The sequence below is a fragment of the Triturus cristatus genome, chromosome 12 (genome assembly GCF_964204655.1).
Source record: "Triturus cristatus chromosome 12, aTriCri1.1, whole genome shotgun sequence".
Classification (NCBI taxonomy): domain Eukaryota; kingdom Metazoa; phylum Chordata; class Amphibia; order Caudata; family Salamandridae; genus Triturus; species Triturus cristatus.
In genome coordinates, this window is record NC_140595.1 from 685,980,447 (window position 1) to 686,000,427 (window position 19,981).

A 19,981-nucleotide genomic window follows, 5' to 3' on the forward strand; every position below is an offset into this window, starting at 1 on the left:
CGGCTCGTTGGTCTTGAAAAATAGACCATCATGGTTTCCTAGTCTTCTTATTTAAAATAACCAGGTTCTGGTCTGGCAGGAAGCTCAAGCAATGTTTGATTCTGGGCAAATCACTTCGTTTTCTCCTGCCTAAAAAAGCAAGTATTTGTAATGCAATAGGCCTCCCATTACTGAAAGTTTGAACTTTTGGTGTTGCATTATTATTTGCAACGCCAATAGGTCAAACTTTCAGTAATGCGCAACCTATTGCATTGCAAATGCTTGTTTTAAAAGACCACATCCCTAAACACAGACAAAGCAGTGGTACACATAAAAAAAAAATAACAAAAAAACAGCAGATAAGACATTCACATTTTCCGGTTATTTACAAAAAAAAATGCACCAGGTATTTTATTTTCCCAACTTACTTGATTGTGGAGTTCAGTGGCAGTCCAAGCTACTCTTGCAGGCCCTGGTACAGAGAAAAGAGCAGAGCTGTAAAGGAGGGGTCGGGGACCTCTGGGCAGGCACAGCAGAGCTATAAAGGAGGGGTCGGGGACCTCTGGGCAGGCACAGCAGAGCTGTAAAGGAGGGGTCGGGGACCCCTGGGCAGGCACGGAGCACAATTTCCAGGAGAGGCTGGTGGGGCTGAGTCAGCTGAGGGCCTCTGCTACAGCAGCCGCCGACCCCCTATTTTTCAGTTCTGGCAGGCTGGAGAGCAGATTTACAGCAAGTCACAAAGTCCTCAGTAAAGCCCTTTTCTTCTTTCCCAGGTTGCGTCTGTCAGTCTGCGTGAGCCCGAAAATAACGGGCATGGGAGGTCAAGGGCAGGGACACCAACGTATCCTGATGTGACCATTGTATTGGTCACAGTGGGGGGCAGGCAGGCAGTGTCCTTACTAAATGAGGTGTGAATCAGGGGCTCACGGCAGCGGGGCCATCAGAGGTAGCCGTTTTCGCGCTATCCGAAGACTGATGGCCCTTTCAGTGTCACTTTGCCGGCCCCTAGAGACAGAGGGGAAGGGGAGGAGGTCAGGCACTCTGCAGAGGCCTTCCTTGATGTGCACGGTGTAGGGTGACCAACTGGCATTGGTGCATATTCAGGACGGTGAGTGTAAAAATTCAGGACAAAGGGTCAAAATTCAGGACACAAATTCAGGACAAGAGGTCAAAATTCAGGACAAAACTCCAGGACAATAGATAAGTTTTACAGACCCATCAGAGGAGGTCGCGCAATAGTATATAAGTAAGCCCAGCCATATTCAACCATTTGCAAACCTATCCATCATGTATCCTTCCATCTATCATTTCACTCATCCATCCCTTCATCCATCCTTTCACTCGTCCATTCATTATCCATCCATCCACCCTTTCACCCTATCCATCTGTACACTCATCCATCCACTCTTCTACCCATCCATCCATTCACTCATCCATCCAGCCATTTACCCTTTCACCCATCCAGTCATCCTTTCACTTACTCATCCATCCACCCAGTCACTCATCCTTCCACCCATCCACCCTTTCAGTCATCCATCCATCCTCCCTTTCTCTCTCCATCGACCCTTTCACTTAGCCATCCTTCCTTCCATCCATCCATCCACCCACCCATCCATCTACTCATCCACTCATAAATCCATCCATTGACCCTATCACTCATCCATCCTTTCTCTCATCCATCCATCCTTCCACTCCTTCACTCATCTATTCATCCTTTTGTCCATATACCCTCCCTTTCACTCACTCATCCATCCTTACATCCACCCTTTCACTCATCCGTCCATCCATTCACCCTTGCACTTATCAATTCATCAATCCATCCATCATTTCACTCATCCATCCACCCACCCACCATCCACCTTTTCACTCATCCATCCTTTCACTCATCCATCCACCCTTTTACCCATCCAGCTACCCTTCCACCCATACATCCAGCTATTTACTTTTCTCTCATCCATTCTTCCACTCACTCATCAATCCATCCATCCTCTATCATTATCTATTCAATCTTTCATTCATCCATACACCCTTTCACTAATTCATCCAGCCATCCACCCATCCCTTCACTTCCTCACTCGCTCACCTTTTCATATTAATTTTGAGCTGAGCCTTTTTGAGAAGAGGTCCATCAAGAATTTCACCCTCGCTGCAGGAGCCATTCCAGGACTGGGACGGAAGCCACCCAAGGCGGAGACAGGATCCACCACAGGGGGGGTGGGGGGGGGCGCAGTAGCCATCACGGGAGGGGGGCAGGAGCAATCACAGGAGGGGGAACAGGATCCACCAGGGTGGGCATAAGGGTGGGCATGCAGTATTCTAGTATTATCTTGGTCTCTTCCAAGTTGGGGTAGGGCTCCTCACCCCCTCCTGGACAAGACAAGACAACGGGCTCTCTTTCTAAAATGTTAGTTTTGCCATCCCCCTCTGTGATGTACAGTACTTAAAGGAGATACTCCAAGAGAACTGATTTAACTGATTGTCCTCCATACTTTGTTAATCAGTGTGGGTGTGATTGTGTCATTTCTTTGTTTTATTACATTATAGACTGCATGATTGAAGAACTGAGGTGTGCTTACAATTTAGTGACAGTAATTAAGCTCTGTGAAGAGAACCACGTGCTGCCTCGGTGTAATCAGGGCCGGTTCTGGGATGTTTGGGGCCCTGGGCAGAAAGGGAATGTGTGAGGCCCCTCTAAATTGCAGAGACATGACTCATTCAGGGCGGTTTGCATCTGAATAGATGCCCCTGCGCCTGAAGCTGCAGCCCCTCCCTCTCAGTCACCTTCAAGCACCTCTTAACAGCTCATCAAGGCCGGAAGGTGTGAGGGTTGCCACCCCGCTGAACCTCTCCAATGCTGCTGGGTATCTGAGCTTTGGTGCTGCATCGAGTCTGTTACACCCGACCTCAACAGCATCGGAGTCAAGCAGGGAGGTGGGTGGAAGCCGTGCCGGCTTTAGGGTGGTGCGATCGGTGCCCGGTTAAAATTACGGACAAATGGCGTCCGTTAAAGAATCCTTAACGGACAACGGACAGACGGCCGAAATTACGGACCGTCCGTGAAATTTACGGACGGTTGGTCACCCTAGCACGGTGCACCACACAGGCTAAAAAATAAAGTTGTAATTAAAGTAGGGCTATTCCTGCAGTCCCGGTACGCTTTTATAAAACAAAGAAGTAGGGGAACGGACTAACATAATTTTTAAAAGTAGGGGCACGCCGTGCCATTCCGATCCCGCCCACTTCTAACACTGGTTGAACTGCCATCTGCCAATACTGTGTTGAGTACAGTTGATTTTGTGGCAGGGAGTTCGTTCATATACCATGATGTACCTTTATATTGCATGTTTTGGTGCTTTCACTGCTGGTAACACTTTGTCACTATTTTATGGTTTGGACAACATTTACATTAATCTACACACCCACCCCAATCCCTATTGTTATGAGGACCGGCCGTTTGACCATAATGAAGTGTGTATTTACTGTTCTAACTGCATGTGCGCTTTGAGAGTAGGGCAGGTTATAAAGCGGACCGAGGCAAATATAACTGCACTTTTAGTTTTTTTGTACACTCACTCAAATACCGAAACACACTAACTGGACCGGTCATCCTAACGCTCCAGTCCTCACAAAGATGGTGTTTGGCTCTCAAGACCTGGCTCTTCAACTGAACACCTTAGCGCAGACGGATCAGAAGCCCCCCACCCCCAGCACTGTGAGACCCTCACGGGTGAGTAGCTGCACTTTACAAACTATGATTGATTAATTAATTGTCAGGGTTTACCCAAGCTATGAGGACCGATTCGGTCCTCAGTGTGTGTTATAAATGCCCACTCGCACACACTCACTTACTGAGAGGAGTGACCCTGGACTTGGTACATCGAGCCCAGAGCGGGTTCATGCCTCACAGATCCACCAAACTTCGGACCTGATTAGATCTCGGCATATGGGTGACTCCATCTCAACAGTGACAGATATCCCACCCCCCGAAATATCAATCCCATAGAATATAATGGGATTTATATTTTGACGGATGGGATTTCTGTCGCCATTGTGATGGAGGAACCAGTCTCCTGAGATCTAATTCAGGCCCATAATCTCTACCATGTGTACAACAAGGTTGCTGCCTCAAAGTGAGTGGAGATCCCACTAGTGGTCGTCTCACAAGATACGAACAAGCCTCTTGATGTGGTGGGATGGCCCATTCTCTTTGAAATATTTTTAAAAAATGGGGATTTGAGCCTAAGTTTGTGAAGTGGGTTGCTCTATTATGTAAGAGCCCTAGGGCACAACTCAAAGACAATGGTATCCGCTCTCGAGAATTCCCCATAAAGAGGGGCACTAGACAAGGGTCCAACTGATGCTATTTGCCCTAGCGATAGAGGCCCTGGCTGAGTGGATAAGGGTAGGTGTCCAGCTATGGGGCTGGAGATAGGAAACCACATGGGAAGAACGTATATCTCTATATGCCGGTGATATCCTTCCATGCTTAGAGAACCATAAACATTCCCTGCCACAAACTGGCTAGATCTTTGCAAACTACTGGACATGCTAAGACCTGGGAATAAACTGTGAGAAATACCTGATATTTCCTTTGGGTAGCAAGGAAATAACTAGGCGCCTCTCCATGCCATTTAAAGGTCATAACCCACCACTTCTAATTTCTGGAATTATAGATTTCAAAATTTAAGAGAACACACTATTTGGTTAACATAGCTCAGCTCATCCATAGGCTAGAGATATATGTAAAACACTAGAAGACGCTACCGCTATAACTGATGGCAAGGGTGGCGTTCTTTAAAATTATTGCACTACCCAGATTCACATACATACTACAGAATAGTCCACACGCCACACAAACACATTTTTAATTGCATTAAGCAGGCTACTAAGATCCCTGGTCTGGCTGAATGGGCCACTATGTATAACACTTCATACCCTCCAAAGGTCCACATACGATGGTGGAATAGCACTACCAAATATCTGTAAATACTATGAAATAGCCCACGTCAGCATAATAAATGAATAGGCATAAACCTGACCCTGCATATTGACAGGACCGAGCAGAATTAGAAAAAGGATTCATCCATGTACCGTATGGTGGGATGATTACCATGGGCCCCCTATGGCAACAGTGACAATACTCTCCATATGGTGCAAGCTACAGAGGGAAATTGGGCAGGAAAAGAGACTGACATTGAACCCCCTCCATTCTCTTGCCCCCCCCCCCCCCCCCATTGCTAGGCACAAAATCGAATCCGGAGCCTGTCACTGTACAGCAGGGTTTCAGAAAATGGGACAATATTGGCCTCTCCACCCTAGACGACATGTGGGATGCAAACATTATAGTACCGTTTGAGTACCTAAGGGCTGATATGAAATGGTGCACGCTCAAATATTTAATTACCTACAACTACGCCATGCAATGACCGCACCCGATGAGAAAACAAAAGAGGACACCCCCTAGAAAGAAGGCTGCTAGAAGGTCACATGACCGCGAAGGCAATCTCTCTGAGATATAATACCTTATTGAGAAACACACAGGGAGAACTAGATTAACTAAGGACACACTGGCAGGCTGATATGGGGGAGCTAGACGACTGGAGGGAGGCGTTGCAATTTTCGAGAGAGGTAGTGATAAGGGCACGCTCTGCCTGATCAAACTTAAAATACCACATAGAGTGTAGTACATTATGGTACTCCTCTATCCAATAGGTATGGCCAAAGATGACACATGCTTGTGTGCCTGTGGCCAGAGGGGTTTCTTTATGCATACACTATGGGACTGCCTCAAAAATCAACCATTTTAGGAAGTGATAAAGTATAGGCTTGAAGAAGCCACTGGAGAACAAATTGAAGGGTAGGCCCCATTAATGATACAAAGAATATAGAGACTCAGATATCACATAATTAAAAAAACGATTAATCTCTGCTTCCTACTGGCAAATGAAGACATTACTCAGAAATGAGGTAGCACTGTATTCACAAAACTGCGAGACTGGGAATGGGAAATGAACATGTAGTATATCAGGAAAAAATGGTGTATGAGGGGAAGGGAGTGCTCCAAAAAGTTTGAAAAAATATAAGAGGATGGCCCACTGAAAGTTAGGGGAATGAAGAACATGGCTGGGATCAGAGGATGAAAGGAACTGGGAATGAGCTGAAATTACCCAAGGACTGTCGAGACGGAGGCAAAACATACAGACATGATACCCAGAGAAGAGAAGAAACCCCCCCCCCCCATGCAGGATCACATGTGTATACATTCTATACCTGTAAGGGGGGAGAAGGGAGTGTATAGGGGACCGTGCAGGTATCAATGCAAATGTTATTCTGCTTGAAAACTGTTTGTTTTTATTAAATTTAAATAAAATACATTAAAGAAATTGTCCCTAGTTAATGTAAGCCATAATTTAAATGACTCGTGCTAAGTCGAAATGTTTCATTGTCTACTGTGCACTTTTTTTCCTCTTTCTCTCATTCCAGGAGCCAAGTTAGAACAGAGCACAGTAATTAATGTATTGCAGTGTTTTAGTTACCGTATGAATGTTTATCTAAGAGTGTTCATTGGAGAGCTGAATATCAAACTTCTGCACATGCATTAAGAGCAAACTGACCAAAATGATTCATCCTACTACAAGGTACATCTTGAAGGCCACTCAGTAAATACTTCCATTGTTGGATGGCTGGCAAGATGGCCAACACGGAGTTATCCTGAAATATTCGATTCTGATTGGTTCTCTTCATGGGAATGCTAATTTTACTGTACAAAAACGACTCTTCTTTGCTCCTGCCCGAAAGCATTATACTCCTGGGCAAATCCATTCTCGCTTACTTGACTAAATGTTCACGTGATTCTGCCTTTTTGAGGCTTTACTTGGTGACACCTCCTGTCTGGCTTCCAGGGCCGGCCTGAGAACTGTAACCGGCCCTGGCAAACTGCTCGGCTGCCGCCCCCTGGGGGGGGGGGGGGGGGTGAAAGGGGGTGCGGCCGAGCTGTTTTGCTAAGGCCGGTTCTGGCTGATTTTGTTACAGTGGGCCGATATTGCCAGCCCTCGGTAACAAAAACGGCCCCCCAGGAGCCTAAAACGCCCCTAAACCCCCCCCCCCCCCCCCCCCCCCCCCAGCCTGGCGTCCCACCCGGGAGACGCCCTGGTGCCTGCCACGGCCAGTCCGGCCCTGCTGGCTTCTCTCAAAATTTCCCGAGTTGCTCTAGCTTAGCATATTAGGGAACTTCCTTTCATGAGAAACTGAATTTGCTGAATTTGCTATATGCCAACTTTAAGCAATTTGTATTTGTAGTTGCTATATTTAATTTAATTATACTAACTAATATATTCATCTGTTGACTACTGAATTTCAACAACATTAAATGAGTTGGGTTTGTAACTTAGTTAGTCTGCAAACAAACTTTCATGGCTTGCAAATCTCCTACTCTCTCATCATTGTGGGGCCTAATGTACTTCACTGCTCTCCATGTGGTGTTGATTTCAGTTCGGGACTAAAGATCCATCCGCTCAAGTGCAGCTTGTACTTGAGTTTGCACCAAAGATCCGCACGCTATGAATCCCGCTGCAACACTGCACCAAATATAGAGGTGTAAAAACTGTTGTTTCATATCCTGCTATGAAATATGGAAAACATTTCACAGGTCTACGTGAAATATGACCTTCTTCATCATAATGACACACACACAAACCACCCAGAACTGCTCTACCGTTGTGCATTTTTAATCTACAATTGTTTTATGAAAGTTAGACAAAACCTGAACATTCTAGTTCCACGCAGTGCCCTTTGTTAGCTACACTTTGCAGAGAACAGATTCAACAATCTGTCCCTTCCACAAGATGTTTTAAACAAAGTAGAATGTTTTTTTCTAAAACTCTATACTCTTAACTGTTTCATTATTTTTCTAGTTTTTTTCCGACAGATACAAATTTATCTCCTCTTGTATTTTTTATATATATAATATACAAAACCACATTTATTTAAAATGTTAAGTAGTAGAGCAAAAATTAGTTTTTTTTGCTTCTGACAACACGTGCCAGAGGCTGATCTTCCCAGTACCTGTAAACCTGTTTACCTTGGCCAAAATGGGCACAAGAATTGTTTACAATATTTTTTATTATTCTCATATAAGAAATATTCCAGTTTGCTCTGTGTGTGTATCAAGAAGCAACAATCTGTGTTTTACCCTTGGAATTTCTCCAGGAACCGTGCACCGCTGCAGGTCCTGCCACCTCACCTGAAACTGTTATTTTGGCTATGGACATATAGAAGCTTTTTGGCATATGAAAATATCCAGGCTTAATCTAGGTTTGCATAAGTTAACATGACTAGGTCTCACTTGGCTGCATTGTAAAAGAGTACATTTCTTTTCTTGTGCTTGAGCCGTGCAAGTTCATGTTTTCATTCTTACAGGCAATCATTTATATTCAGATGCAAGTTATGGTCTGTGCAAATTATCATTTTAATACCGTTGTTTACATAATGCTATGAATTTGTGTGTTCCTATTGTCCCAAAACATTTTTTTTAAAAGACATGTTATTTGGGAGAGAGACCGACTTAGCAGGACAGATCCTTTAAGTTTCATTTTCTTTAAATGATGTATTTGATTATTTATCATTAATGGTAGTTCTATTAATTAACTAATGTTTGTTTTCTGTAAAGACCACTTTCGCTATTGAATAAATCTCTAAACAAGGTTAGAGTATCAAGCCTTTAACGTATTTACGATTTGGCTAATGACTTGTATGTGAGAGCTCTCCTCCCCCCCCCCCCCCCCCCCACTCACCATTAATCTGCAGTCTTCCTGCCCATGCTGTATGTGTTGTATGGCTGGGAAGCTTACTAGAAAGAAACCTTCTTTTACAGTCTAAGACCTAAAATGGTTGGCATTGTTAATACTGCTTGTACCTTTTTATGCCAGACTTCATTAGATTCCCTTAGAAGCACATTTGAGCTAAAATGGTGGCCAGAAAGATTATTGAGAAAAAACTCAAGGCAATCTTCACCAATTCACTGACCGAAAAGAAAATTTTATAAGGAAAGCCTTAAATGTCAGAGAAAAGTGCCAGAAGCTGAATCAAGAGAGTGTAGGCAGGTATCGGTTCCATTGTGTGACCCTCAGTGTAAATTTAGCAATTCTCTTTTCTTCACACACTGTTTTTAATCTCATTGTATGCTATTTGAGACTTGTATTAAACACAGCCTTAACTGGGTGTTAACATCTGCAGTTTTTACCACATGGCTTTGGTCTCCTTTCCGGCAGTATAGCTGTGTCATTTTTGTGGTGATGTGGCTGCCAGTTAGTTCCATTCCAGACTATCTGGACTACTAGGTGTTCTTCCCCTTCTTATAAGACCTATTTTAAAATTAGCCTCCCACTAACTTTTTTGTTTACACTCTGCTGCCTTGCCATACTCGGACAATGGTGGAAGGTTGGGTTAAAGTTTTGCAGGTCAATTAAAGCAACATTTTGTTTGAAATTTGGTTGCATATACCCAAAGTGGAAAAAACCTCAGACCACGTTCTTAAAACACTAGTAGGGCTTAATCGGTGCTGGTGATTGCAGGTGATGGGCACAGCCACATATGAACCGCAACTTATTGTTCATCATCAGACTTTGAACCACACCGAGAAAGACAAATGCAGAAAAGGGATAAAGGAAGAGAGAGAGAAAATTAGTGACAAAGAAACACATAGGGAAATAGAGCGTACAAGATTGAGATAAAGAGATAAGTGTAAGGAGTTTAAGAAAGAGGCATGAGGTAGAATCTAGACTAGGCTTTCTTGATCTTTGGTAGTCGGCGGCAAACACTTGAGTAATACTTTGGGCCCCGGCCTGTTCTTAAAACATTTGTCATTTATGATCACTTTTCCGATATTTGGGATCCAACTACCATTACTAGAAGAAGCAATACCAACTAGCCTTAATATTTCATTTCCTCATCCGCAAACCAGTGTAATGTCCACTTCTATTTACTGAGATCATAACAACTGAATAAGCCTTGCCTTTAAGCAAGTGATGTTGTTGTTGGTTTTTTATGTATTCATTTGCATTTAAAAAAATATATATTGTACCCTGCGACAGTTATGATATTGCGATCTTTGAAACTTGATGCTTTTTAACGAAGTATTTAATATTGTAAGAAAATTTACTGCCTCACATTGTCAGTCTGATGAGATGTGATAATGGACGTTTTCTGTACAAGTCTTGAATAATCCCTGAATTGATGTTTTGATTAATTTATAGTTGAACTAGTTTATTCTAGGGGATAGTACAGCCTGACCATTAATGACCGCATTTGAATGCGCAAGAAACAAAATAAAAGAGGATGAGAGAGCATCCCTCATGAATCCCCCTTGTGCTCTCAACTTGCAAGTTGTTGATGTGCTCCTTCTACACTGGACCTTAGCTGGACTACCGTCCGTATAGTGCAAACTGAATATTTTTAGAACTCCGAGCTCCATCTCCAGAGTGGCAAGTTTGCACCAGAGTAGGGTCCTGGCAATGGAGTCAAAAGAATGGGAAAGATATAAAGATACTACTTTAAAGTGGCTTTCTTTCATGAGGGTACATTTCGTAATCCAGGTGTAGAGTGACGAGTGTATGGAGAAAAAACTCGCCTTGCACCCTACTGGAGGTTGGCTGGAGTCTTATGACATAAACCGCATACTGGTGGAATGTGTTCCGTGCACGGTTTGTAGTCGGGTGCTTTTAGTTGAAGTTGTGCTTGTAAACCACATTTATCCAATTTATATGACTGGGTCGGAGCAATTTTGTGATATCTAGAGGTTTTATTATTTTTAACACACTGCTGGTACTTCATTGTATGTGGTGGGTGTGAGGTAACTTTGCACTGCTGCCTGTGTAGTAATTGTGCTAAGCATTTCAATTAGGTTAGCATTGCTGACTGTGAAACACCTCTTCTGTGTCTGAGAGACGCTTACACTCCTACCTGTGTTGTTTCTGTTGTATATGTGATGGAAGCTTGCACTGTTGCCTTAGCTGTGCCTGTTATGTGTGAGGGAAGCTTGCTCTTTCAACATCTGCAAATAATCCTGATAGCAGCTCAGAAATTGTCTGCCCATGTCAGAATGATCGTCGGGGAGTGTGCCTGGCCATTTTCTTCAGAACTGCTCTCACCCTCCCGCCCCCATCCAACAAACATGGATGTTGCTCATGGTTTTTCCTATTTTTTTTCTTTCAGTGAAGAAAGTTGGCAGTGAGGCTGCGGTGTTTGACGAGTACCGTGAAAAAGAACTAGGTGAAAGACGGAAGATGTACAGGTGAGGAGGCAGTCTGTAATAATGGACACTGTGGGTGGGAAAAGGATCTTCAGCTGTATCTATGGGTCCATGCAAGTTCTTCTAAAGTCTAAACCTAGCTAGAGAGAGTGTTGTGCAGCATTGAGGGGGTGGTGTGGCGGTAAAAACAATGGACTGTTGTGGTGACTTTTATTTGCTGGTCAGATCGGGTTCCAGGTGGTTCTACCGATGATGAACACGGGCATCTAATGTACTTTCAAGAAGTGGGGCTTCCATTCCTTCCTGAAGTAGAGGCTCAAAGGAGCAAGGAGGATCTATTATGGGGTTTTAACCAAGACCCTAAATGCATAGCATGCTTGTTTTCGCTCATCTTTTTCGTCATTTTTTTTTACTAGTTTTCGATCATCAATTCTTTTTAAAAAGTACAATAAAAAGAGAGTGGACTTTGTTTAGCCCCATTCATCCATTGGCTTTCATGTGTTTTTCATAGTTTGCCATTGCTTGGATGGGCTGTCCATCAAGGCTGTTGCATTTCGCGGATGGCTACTTTGTCCCATTTGTGATACCATTAGGGTTTGTTGATGGGCCATCAGGTAATCCTGTTAGTCTACACATCTATTTACTTGGCTCACACAATGACATTTTAACTACTGCTGGGTTATGGCCTTTACAAAGGGCTTGCTGTTTGCATGCCTTAGCCTGTCATAAAGAGACCAGAATACTAACTAATCGCCCTAGACTGTTTCTTTGTTTTACTTTGCTGTCATATACTCATGATATATTAATGATAACATGTTAGATGTACCCTTTTGTTGTCCACAGAGCAGACCTTCAGGCACGGAGATTTTTAAAAAAAAACCCATTTTATTGGATTTTCAACTGCAAACATCACAAGAAAACATGTAAAACATACACTCACACCAACTTCCCACACATCTTGGCATGGCTCTGTGGCCATATGTTGTCCATCATATGAGGAGATTAACTGCCTGGTCCATAGTATGACATATGTTTGTCCCATATCCGGGATCGCTTCTGCAGGCAGTCTCCGGCAGTGTACATGGGCTTTTCCTATTGCGCATTCCAGTCCATTTCCCTCTGCCAAAGTAGGCGGTGAGACCGATTTCCATCTCCGAGCAGTGTCTCATTTGGCCACTACCATTGCCAGCCCAATCAGGGATCGATCCTCGCGGCTATTCCCAACCTCGTCAAAAACCCTCAAAAGTGGCTGTGTGTATGTGTGTGTGTAAAGGTGATGGGGGTCTCCGGTATTCATGTCAAAGTATCTATGATACCTTCCCAGTAGGATAAAGTGGGGGGGAGGAGGGCATTGCCCAACAGCATTGTAAAAGTCAGCGCTCGGGGACGGACATCTGGGGCACTGAGCTCCTGCTAGACTGCCAAAGCTGATGCGGGGTAAGGTAGGTGGTGTGGAGGTAATAAAGTTTTATGAGCCTAAGCCTCGAGGATATTGCCACTTCCCAGGGGTCCAACTGTGCCAGGGTCCAGTCCATGTCATCGAGTCTTCCAACCCATTCTTCCCATTTCTGTCTCTGGACTGGAAACCCTCAGGGGCATGTTCCACCAGTATGTGGTAGATATGGGACACCTCTCCTTTCCCCAGCTTCCCATCAAACACTTGGCCTCGAGGGGGCTGTGTTCAGGAAGAGTGGAAATCTGAGATTTGTATGACTGAAGAACGTGCCGCAATTGGAGGTATTTATGAAATTGTTTTACTGAGAGGGAGAAGTGTGTCTGAAGATCCTGGAAGGAGCCAACCACACCACCTTCACAGACATCCCCAAGGGTCTTAATGCTGATCTAGTCCCACTTGCCGAAGGCCTGTAACTGGGCAGTGTGTGCAGAAGTGGTCGCCCTGCCACAGCGGGATCTGGCGTGTCAGTATTTTCTCACGCCCATGCCCCGGGACGTCTCCTGCCAGCTCTGGAGGGCCACTCTGGTAATTTCAGTGAGGAAGTTTATGATTGGGTGATCATACAGGATCCCCATCAGGTGGTCCGAGCCTAGGAGGATAGCTCACAGCGAAATGCGGGGTCTGACTTTCTTTATAATGCAAGGAAAATAATGGCACTTTCTCAGAATCTACTGTGCAATATTTTGCTGTGATTGCCTTTAAGTTCATCACCTACAACGCAAACCTAATTTTCTGACTCTTTTTCTCATCACTCTCCTTTGAGGGTACAGCAGTTCATTATTATATTATCTTCTAAATTAAGGAAGTCTGGTAGCAAAGGCGTTCAACTATTATCACTCCGTTTCACAGACAAAAAGTATGATCGACTGTATATGACAGTGCTTGTTTGGTTTGCAACCTGGCAGTGTCCAGCTAGCATTGTTGCCCTGCCTATCAGAGATGCTTTTCTGCCACAGAGGGCAACGTGCTGGATGTTGCTGTCTTGAAGACCATGCAGCAGGTCTCAAAGTCCATGTGGTCTTGGTGGGTGAGTTAGTGATGTTCTCAAAATGCTATGATGAGGTTATATTTCTTTTTTTCTTTAACTATGGATACTGTGTGTAGGTCAGTTTTCAGTGGGGCTTGGTGGCCACCTTCAAAATCAGTGCAATGGTTGTTCACAGACTTCAATACTAATGTATCATTATGGATGCAATTAGTAGCTGCTTCTGCCACACTGTCCATACAGACTCCATCACTAAAGTCAAAATACACAGTGCAAGGTTCATGGAAACTTTTAAATAGTTTTAAATTTTTTTTGCAAGATTCTCTAGAGTAAATCTTCAAAATACGCACTAATTTCAATGCTCAAGGTTTATAGCAACTTTAAAATAGTTTTGAAATCTTTTTTTTTTTTTTTGCAAGATTCTCCAGAGTAAATCTTCAAATTAAGCACTAAATTCAATGACTATCGGGACGTAAACCACTTTCTTCAACATATAAATAACATAATCATTATATTTTTTCTTTGTTGAAAATAAACGACCACTAAGAATAACTTTGCTTTGAGTGACTGAAGTATGTTCAAGTGTGTCTTATAATGCCCAGTTAATAAAAGTCCTACCTTGAATTTGTCGGACTAAAAGAAAACGTACAAATATGTTGCTACTTCAACCATATGATAATGTCCAGTAACTATAACACTAAATTCGGCCATGTATAAAAATGCTTACAAGTGGCCAGTTTTGTCCATCTTTCACAGAGTTCATCTGCCGCTTCCTCGCGTTCCAAAACCCCATGGATTTAGCGGCAGTCGCGGACTACCAGAAGTCAAAATAAATTGCTATGTCAATTTTACCCAGAAGTAATACAACCATCTAGTTGTCTTTTTTCTTTATGGTGATAGAGATTTATGCTTAAATTCAAATACAACTTTTATGAATTTTGGGCCTAATTCACAAAGGTAAACTTGCGTTGTCGTGTAAATTTACTACATTTTGGTATTCACAAACGACGTGTGGAGTTTAATGACTCCACAATTCCTATCCTTCTGTGTGCAGAGTTCTACGCACTAGGAGACTCCACAGCCGGAGCGGAGAACTCCACACGCAAGTATAGGGAGCACCTAGTTTGTGAATACCAACAAGTACTAAACTTATACAAAGGTGTGAGTTTACCTTTGTCAATCAGGCCTTTTGTTTTATAGGGTTTAAATGGGACTGTTGACCATTCTTCGCTCACTCAATGCAGTGTTATTCTCAGGGTTTCTTCTTTATCAGCAGTGTTTGATTAAATCAATTCAGGCATTTCCCTCATGAAAAGGTGACTTTAGATTTTGAAATGCTGCCTAATTTCAAGATATCCTTTATGAACATCCAGCAAGCCCATCCCCACTCTGGGTACCCAGCCCATATGGTCTAACCTACCTCTCGATGGATGGGCTGCCTGCTTGCTGTAGACACCGCTGCAATGGGCCTGATCAAAACCATTCCCATAGCACTCAGCGATACACCTCACTCCAGTGGGGGAGCAGAATTCCTCTTCATAGTAAAGCCAAGTGTTGTATTGTGTTGCACTGTACTGTATAATTTGCATAGCGAGTCATACCTCTTACAAGGCTACAAAGCACTGTGATGTTCATTGGGTTCCTTGCCTCCCTTGTCACTCCGAGTAGGGAGGGTATGCCCAGACGTGGGTCCTGTGCTCTCCATGCCACTGGATTCAAGCTATCCTGGCTGAAGAGGGGTGAAACCCTGAAACCGGTCCTAGGATGCTTGTTTCCAGTCCAGGGAGGACCTGGCTTGGCAGTTTGGACTGGACTGTACCCATGAGGCACAGGGTCAAGACTGATTTGCATATGGCTGGGTTCAAACTGGAATGGCATGGTGAGCAAAAAAACGATGGATTTAAGCCCAGATCTCTGTACTGGGGTGAATGTAGGACATTGTTCTGCATTCTGTCCATCAACTGTTGTTTTTGCATTTGTCACACCGAGTGGGACAGGTATGCCCAGACGTGGGTCCCGTGCTCTCCATGCCACTGGAATCAATCTATCCAGGCTGACGAGGGCTGAAAGCCCGAAACCGGTCCTAGGATGCTTGTTTCCAGTCCAGGGAGGACCTGGCTTGGCAGTTCGGGCTGGACTGTTCCCATGAGGCACAGTCAAGACTGATTTGCATATGGCTGGGTTCAAACTGGAACGGCATGGTGAGCAAAAAACAATGGATTTAGGCCCTGATCTCTATACTGGGGTGAATGTATGACATTGTTCTGCATTCTGTCCATCAACTGTTGTTTTTGCCCTTGCCTCCCTTTCGTAATGTATTGGTGGAAGGATGTTGGTTGTAGTGGCAGCTAAGGCTGCACCTTTATTGTGGAGATTTTGCACCTTGTCCAGGTCTCCAGAGGTCTATAAAATGACTACGCTCCACTTAAGAGTCTTAAACATAAACTATTTTTGAAGTATTAGTAAAAGGATAGAGATTACAGCAGCTACAGACAGGAGTGGGACTCTAGTCCGAGGGGCCTACACACCATCCTGGTGCAGGTATCAGAATGAGTTACAACTGAAAGCTGGGACCAACGGGCATGTGGGCAGCATGTGCTGGACGGCAGAAACACGGTGATCAATACAAAGGACCAGCTGGGCCAGGTCTCTCTCACATGCTTAAACTAAATAGGGGGTAGTGTGAAGGAGGCCTTTGAAATTGGGGTTCCTTCCAGACTTTTTACATCTGGACCCAGGGGCCTGTTTGTAGAACACACACAGAGGGTTGGTAAGGGTGGGTCCTCATTTTCATAGAGCAGGCCCTGGGTGGAGTTTGGAAGTTCTGAACCCTGAGGCTGGGATCCTGTCATCTTGAAAAAAGCTTCTGGGGCAGTTTGCTGGCAGGCAAACCAACCTCTACAAAGTGGAATGACAGTGCTGTTCTGTTATGATTGGCTCAAAATTGTTACCAGTCACTAGTTAGTGTGCATGGTATAAATGGTACCCTACCAGAAGATCATTGGAATACCAGTAGACCTGGTAAAGACTCAGAACAAAGAAGTTCCTACAGGGAGGATGACTTAGTTGTGACACGCTCTTCACAAGTTCTCATGGTATGGAAGTTCTTTCCAAGAGTCGGTTGGCTGGCCCTTCTGGTTGCCTCTGAGATACAAAAGTCTGAAGAAGAGCTCCCTCCTGTGTGCAAGATTCCTCTGCCAAGTTTGGAGTGGACTGCACTGGATGCCTGGCTGGAGAGCGTTCTGGACCCGTGAATACTTGCCTGGAAGCCTGGGGGCTGTGGAAGACATCCAAGACAGTTTTCCAGCATATACAAGAAAGTGGAATTTAGTCCTTTTATAGAACTTTGGGAGACCTGACCAGGGTGCAAAGGCTCCCCCAAAAAAGAAGCACCCTGTGAGAAGTTGGCCTGGTATATGATGTTCACTAGTTAAAGTGACCACCTTGTACCATGCCAAGCAACCCTTATGGTGTGGTTGTAAGTCAACCTTTTCGGACTAGCTGCCCTAGTGGTAGTGTAGGCTAAGCAGTATTTGAGGCTAAACTCGTGAAACGTGTTAAGCAGGCTGTTGTACCAAATGTAACCCCCTTTTATACCAATGAAAGGACACCACACAGATATATATTGAAAATTTATATGTATTTATTTCTCAAAGTATCCCCTAGACTCTTTATGAGCACAGGAGCACAAATCGTTAAACAAGAATACGTTAGAATACACAGAAGTTGCACTTTATATGGATAGGCCCTGGTGGCCACTCAAACCATATACTAAAATAGTGGTATAAGTACCACGAACAGAAAAGGGAAAAGGCCTAGGGCCTCTAGAATCGCTGGGCCTACAAGGAGCTAACTTTAGTTAGTGACCAGGAGGTCCACGGGTTGCGTGTGCAGAGCAAATAGTCACACGCGAGCTCCCATAGGTTTTCAATGGGTGCGTAAAAGTTACAAAGTTACTGCAAAAAGGATCTTCCGGATGGACTATGAACTCAAGATTGGAAACACAGACACTAGAGATGATACTCTACACTTGGGCACCGGAGTGCCAGCTTTACCTCACCCACAGGAAGCGGGTGCATAGGTCTCGAAGTGCGTCGGGTTTCTTCTATCTGTTCAATGGAGCCTGAAGACAAAGATGCTGCAGGCGATCGGTCCGTAAGAGATGCGGTGGATCCAAGAGTGGATCGGAGTTGTAGAAGACCTGTAAGCAGAGGGGACAGTGTTCAGTCACTAGCCAGTGACCAGCGTGGCACCAGGTGGGTACCAGGCGATGTCGGGTGCAAACAGTAAGAAAGGTGTAGCTTGTCTCTGCAGCCACGTGGTCCCTGAAGGTTGACGACGTCCAGGAGTCAGTTCACGAGCTGTCCCATGCAGGCTCTCGCTGTCGGCGGTGTCGGCGACTTGATCGAAGCAAACAAGCCTTGGCAAAAGCAATTGTTGTGGAAAACGAAATAAGCTGATGGTTCTGACCTGCAAGGTCAGAGGGATTGCTCCATTGGAGGGGAGCAAGGGCCAGTCTGGAGCAACCAGACCAGTGGTGTAGTTCTTGAAGTTCGTCGCCAAGATGGCCACTAGCCAGCGGGCCAGCAACCGGTTAGGCGCGTCGAGTGGCAAAATGCAGAAGGGCCCCACGCAGATCGTGGAGATGCTGGAGGGCTCACCTTTGGTGCAGATGCTGCTCGGGTGTTGGGCTTCTCAGATCCCAAAGCACAACTTGGAGGGAGCCTCGGTTGTTGCGCTTGCAGCTTGTCGTGGTCTTTTCAAGATGGCTGGCTCCACGTGTCTCGGTGCCTCCACGGGTTCCTTCTTTTCAGGGACTGTGGATCGGACGGTGAGAGGTCTGGAGGTCCAGGTCTTGTCAGTCTCTGGGCTCGGGCTCTGGCGGGAGGCGGCGGCAAAGCAGACGTTGATTCGCTGGATGGTGCTTGCGTTAGCAAGGTGGTCACTCCCTGACCACAGGGGAGATTGGCTTCAGTCCTCTGTGCGGCAGAGCGTCGAAGTTCCAGTCTTCTTCTTGTGGTTAAGTTGATTCCAGGATGTCTGAAGTCTTAGGACACAGCTCCTACCTTTAAGCGGATTCTAGGGGCCGGACTACCTGCTAGGTCCCTCCCTAAGGGTGGGACCAGGAAGGGGGGTGGTTACACCCCCAATCCTTTGTCCAGCTCGCCCCAGGCCCGGGACTTGTGTGCCCCAGGACCGGATTGAACTGGCATATGCACCGAGGCTCCTTGTGAGCCTCAGGCATGTCTGGTTTCTTTCAAGCCCTACCTGACCAATACACAAAATCCTGTCTGGGGTGGTGCTCGCACCTCCCCTGGCAGGAAACCCTTTGTCCACGTCTCCCAAGCTGGAAGGACTCCCAGCAGCAGGAGGGCAGACTTGTGTCTGTGGTGGCAGCATCCATTTTGTGGAGCTGAGGCTATGTCTGATTTTACCTGGGTTTCAGGTACTGTACATGTCGTGTCCCTCTAGAAGGGTGGAATGCTAACCCCGTCGCCAGAATTGGCGAGGGGTTAGTATTCCAATTCGTATGACACCTTACTCAACATGTTTTGATAAAGCCAAACCAAAGTTAGCATTTAACCGCGAGGTTCATAATGCACTTAAGAGTATATGGTATGACGATATCTGGAAACAGTAGAAGGAAGTTGTTCCGTCCACTGCAGACAGGCTCAGCTCATGCCAGAGCACCATCTCACATGGAACCAAGCACTCTGCCTTCAGGATTGTTAAGGCCTGCCATAGGAGTGACTTATAGGTTAACATGTGTCCCATTTAAGGTTAGGTATAGGTATACTACACCTAAGTAAGAGGTGGTTACACCAACTTACCCCAGCTGAGTGATCAGCCAGTTGTGTCAAATTTTTTAGGCCAAGCCTGGGGTGGCATAATACATGCTTCAGCCCCTGGCAGGCCTTAGATACACCAATGCCCTGGGTACCTAGTGTACACTGGTACAGGGGCTCACAGGGTGATCCAATTCCAATTGGTTATGCACCTAGAGTGCATAGTGTCACTTTAGTAGAGAGAACAGCAGGCTGGGGGTCTGATTGGCAGGCCCACAGCCTCAATATGTCAAAAACCAGTGAAGCAAAAAGCAAAAATTTGGGGTGACCATAGGATAGCAGACCCTACTCTCCTACACAACCCCCCCCCCCCCTGTCAAACGCAGGGACATTAAACTAGCCTTGACCAGTCTCGTCTTCATGTCCTAAGTGGAAGTACCTGGAGAGACCATCTGCATTCCCATGGTCAGTACCTGGCCGGTGCTCCACTGTAAAGTCCATACCCTGTAGGGAAATGGACCACCTAA

At 45.2% G+C, this 19,981-nt stretch overlaps 1 protein-coding gene across 1 annotated transcript in view; it reads left to right on the forward strand.

Annotated features, from left to right (window-relative positions):
• LOC146780092 (polyunsaturated fatty acid lipoxygenase ALOX12-like) overlaps positions 1–19,981 on the forward strand; it is a 193,821-nt gene that overhangs the window by 80,053 nt on the left and 93,787 nt on the right. Inside the window, exon 3 of the mRNA XM_085638369.1 lies at positions 11,191–11,269. Coding sequence (XP_085494495.1) covers positions 11,191–11,269 — 79 coding nt within the window. The remainder of the gene's footprint in view (positions 1–11,190; positions 11,270–19,981) is intronic.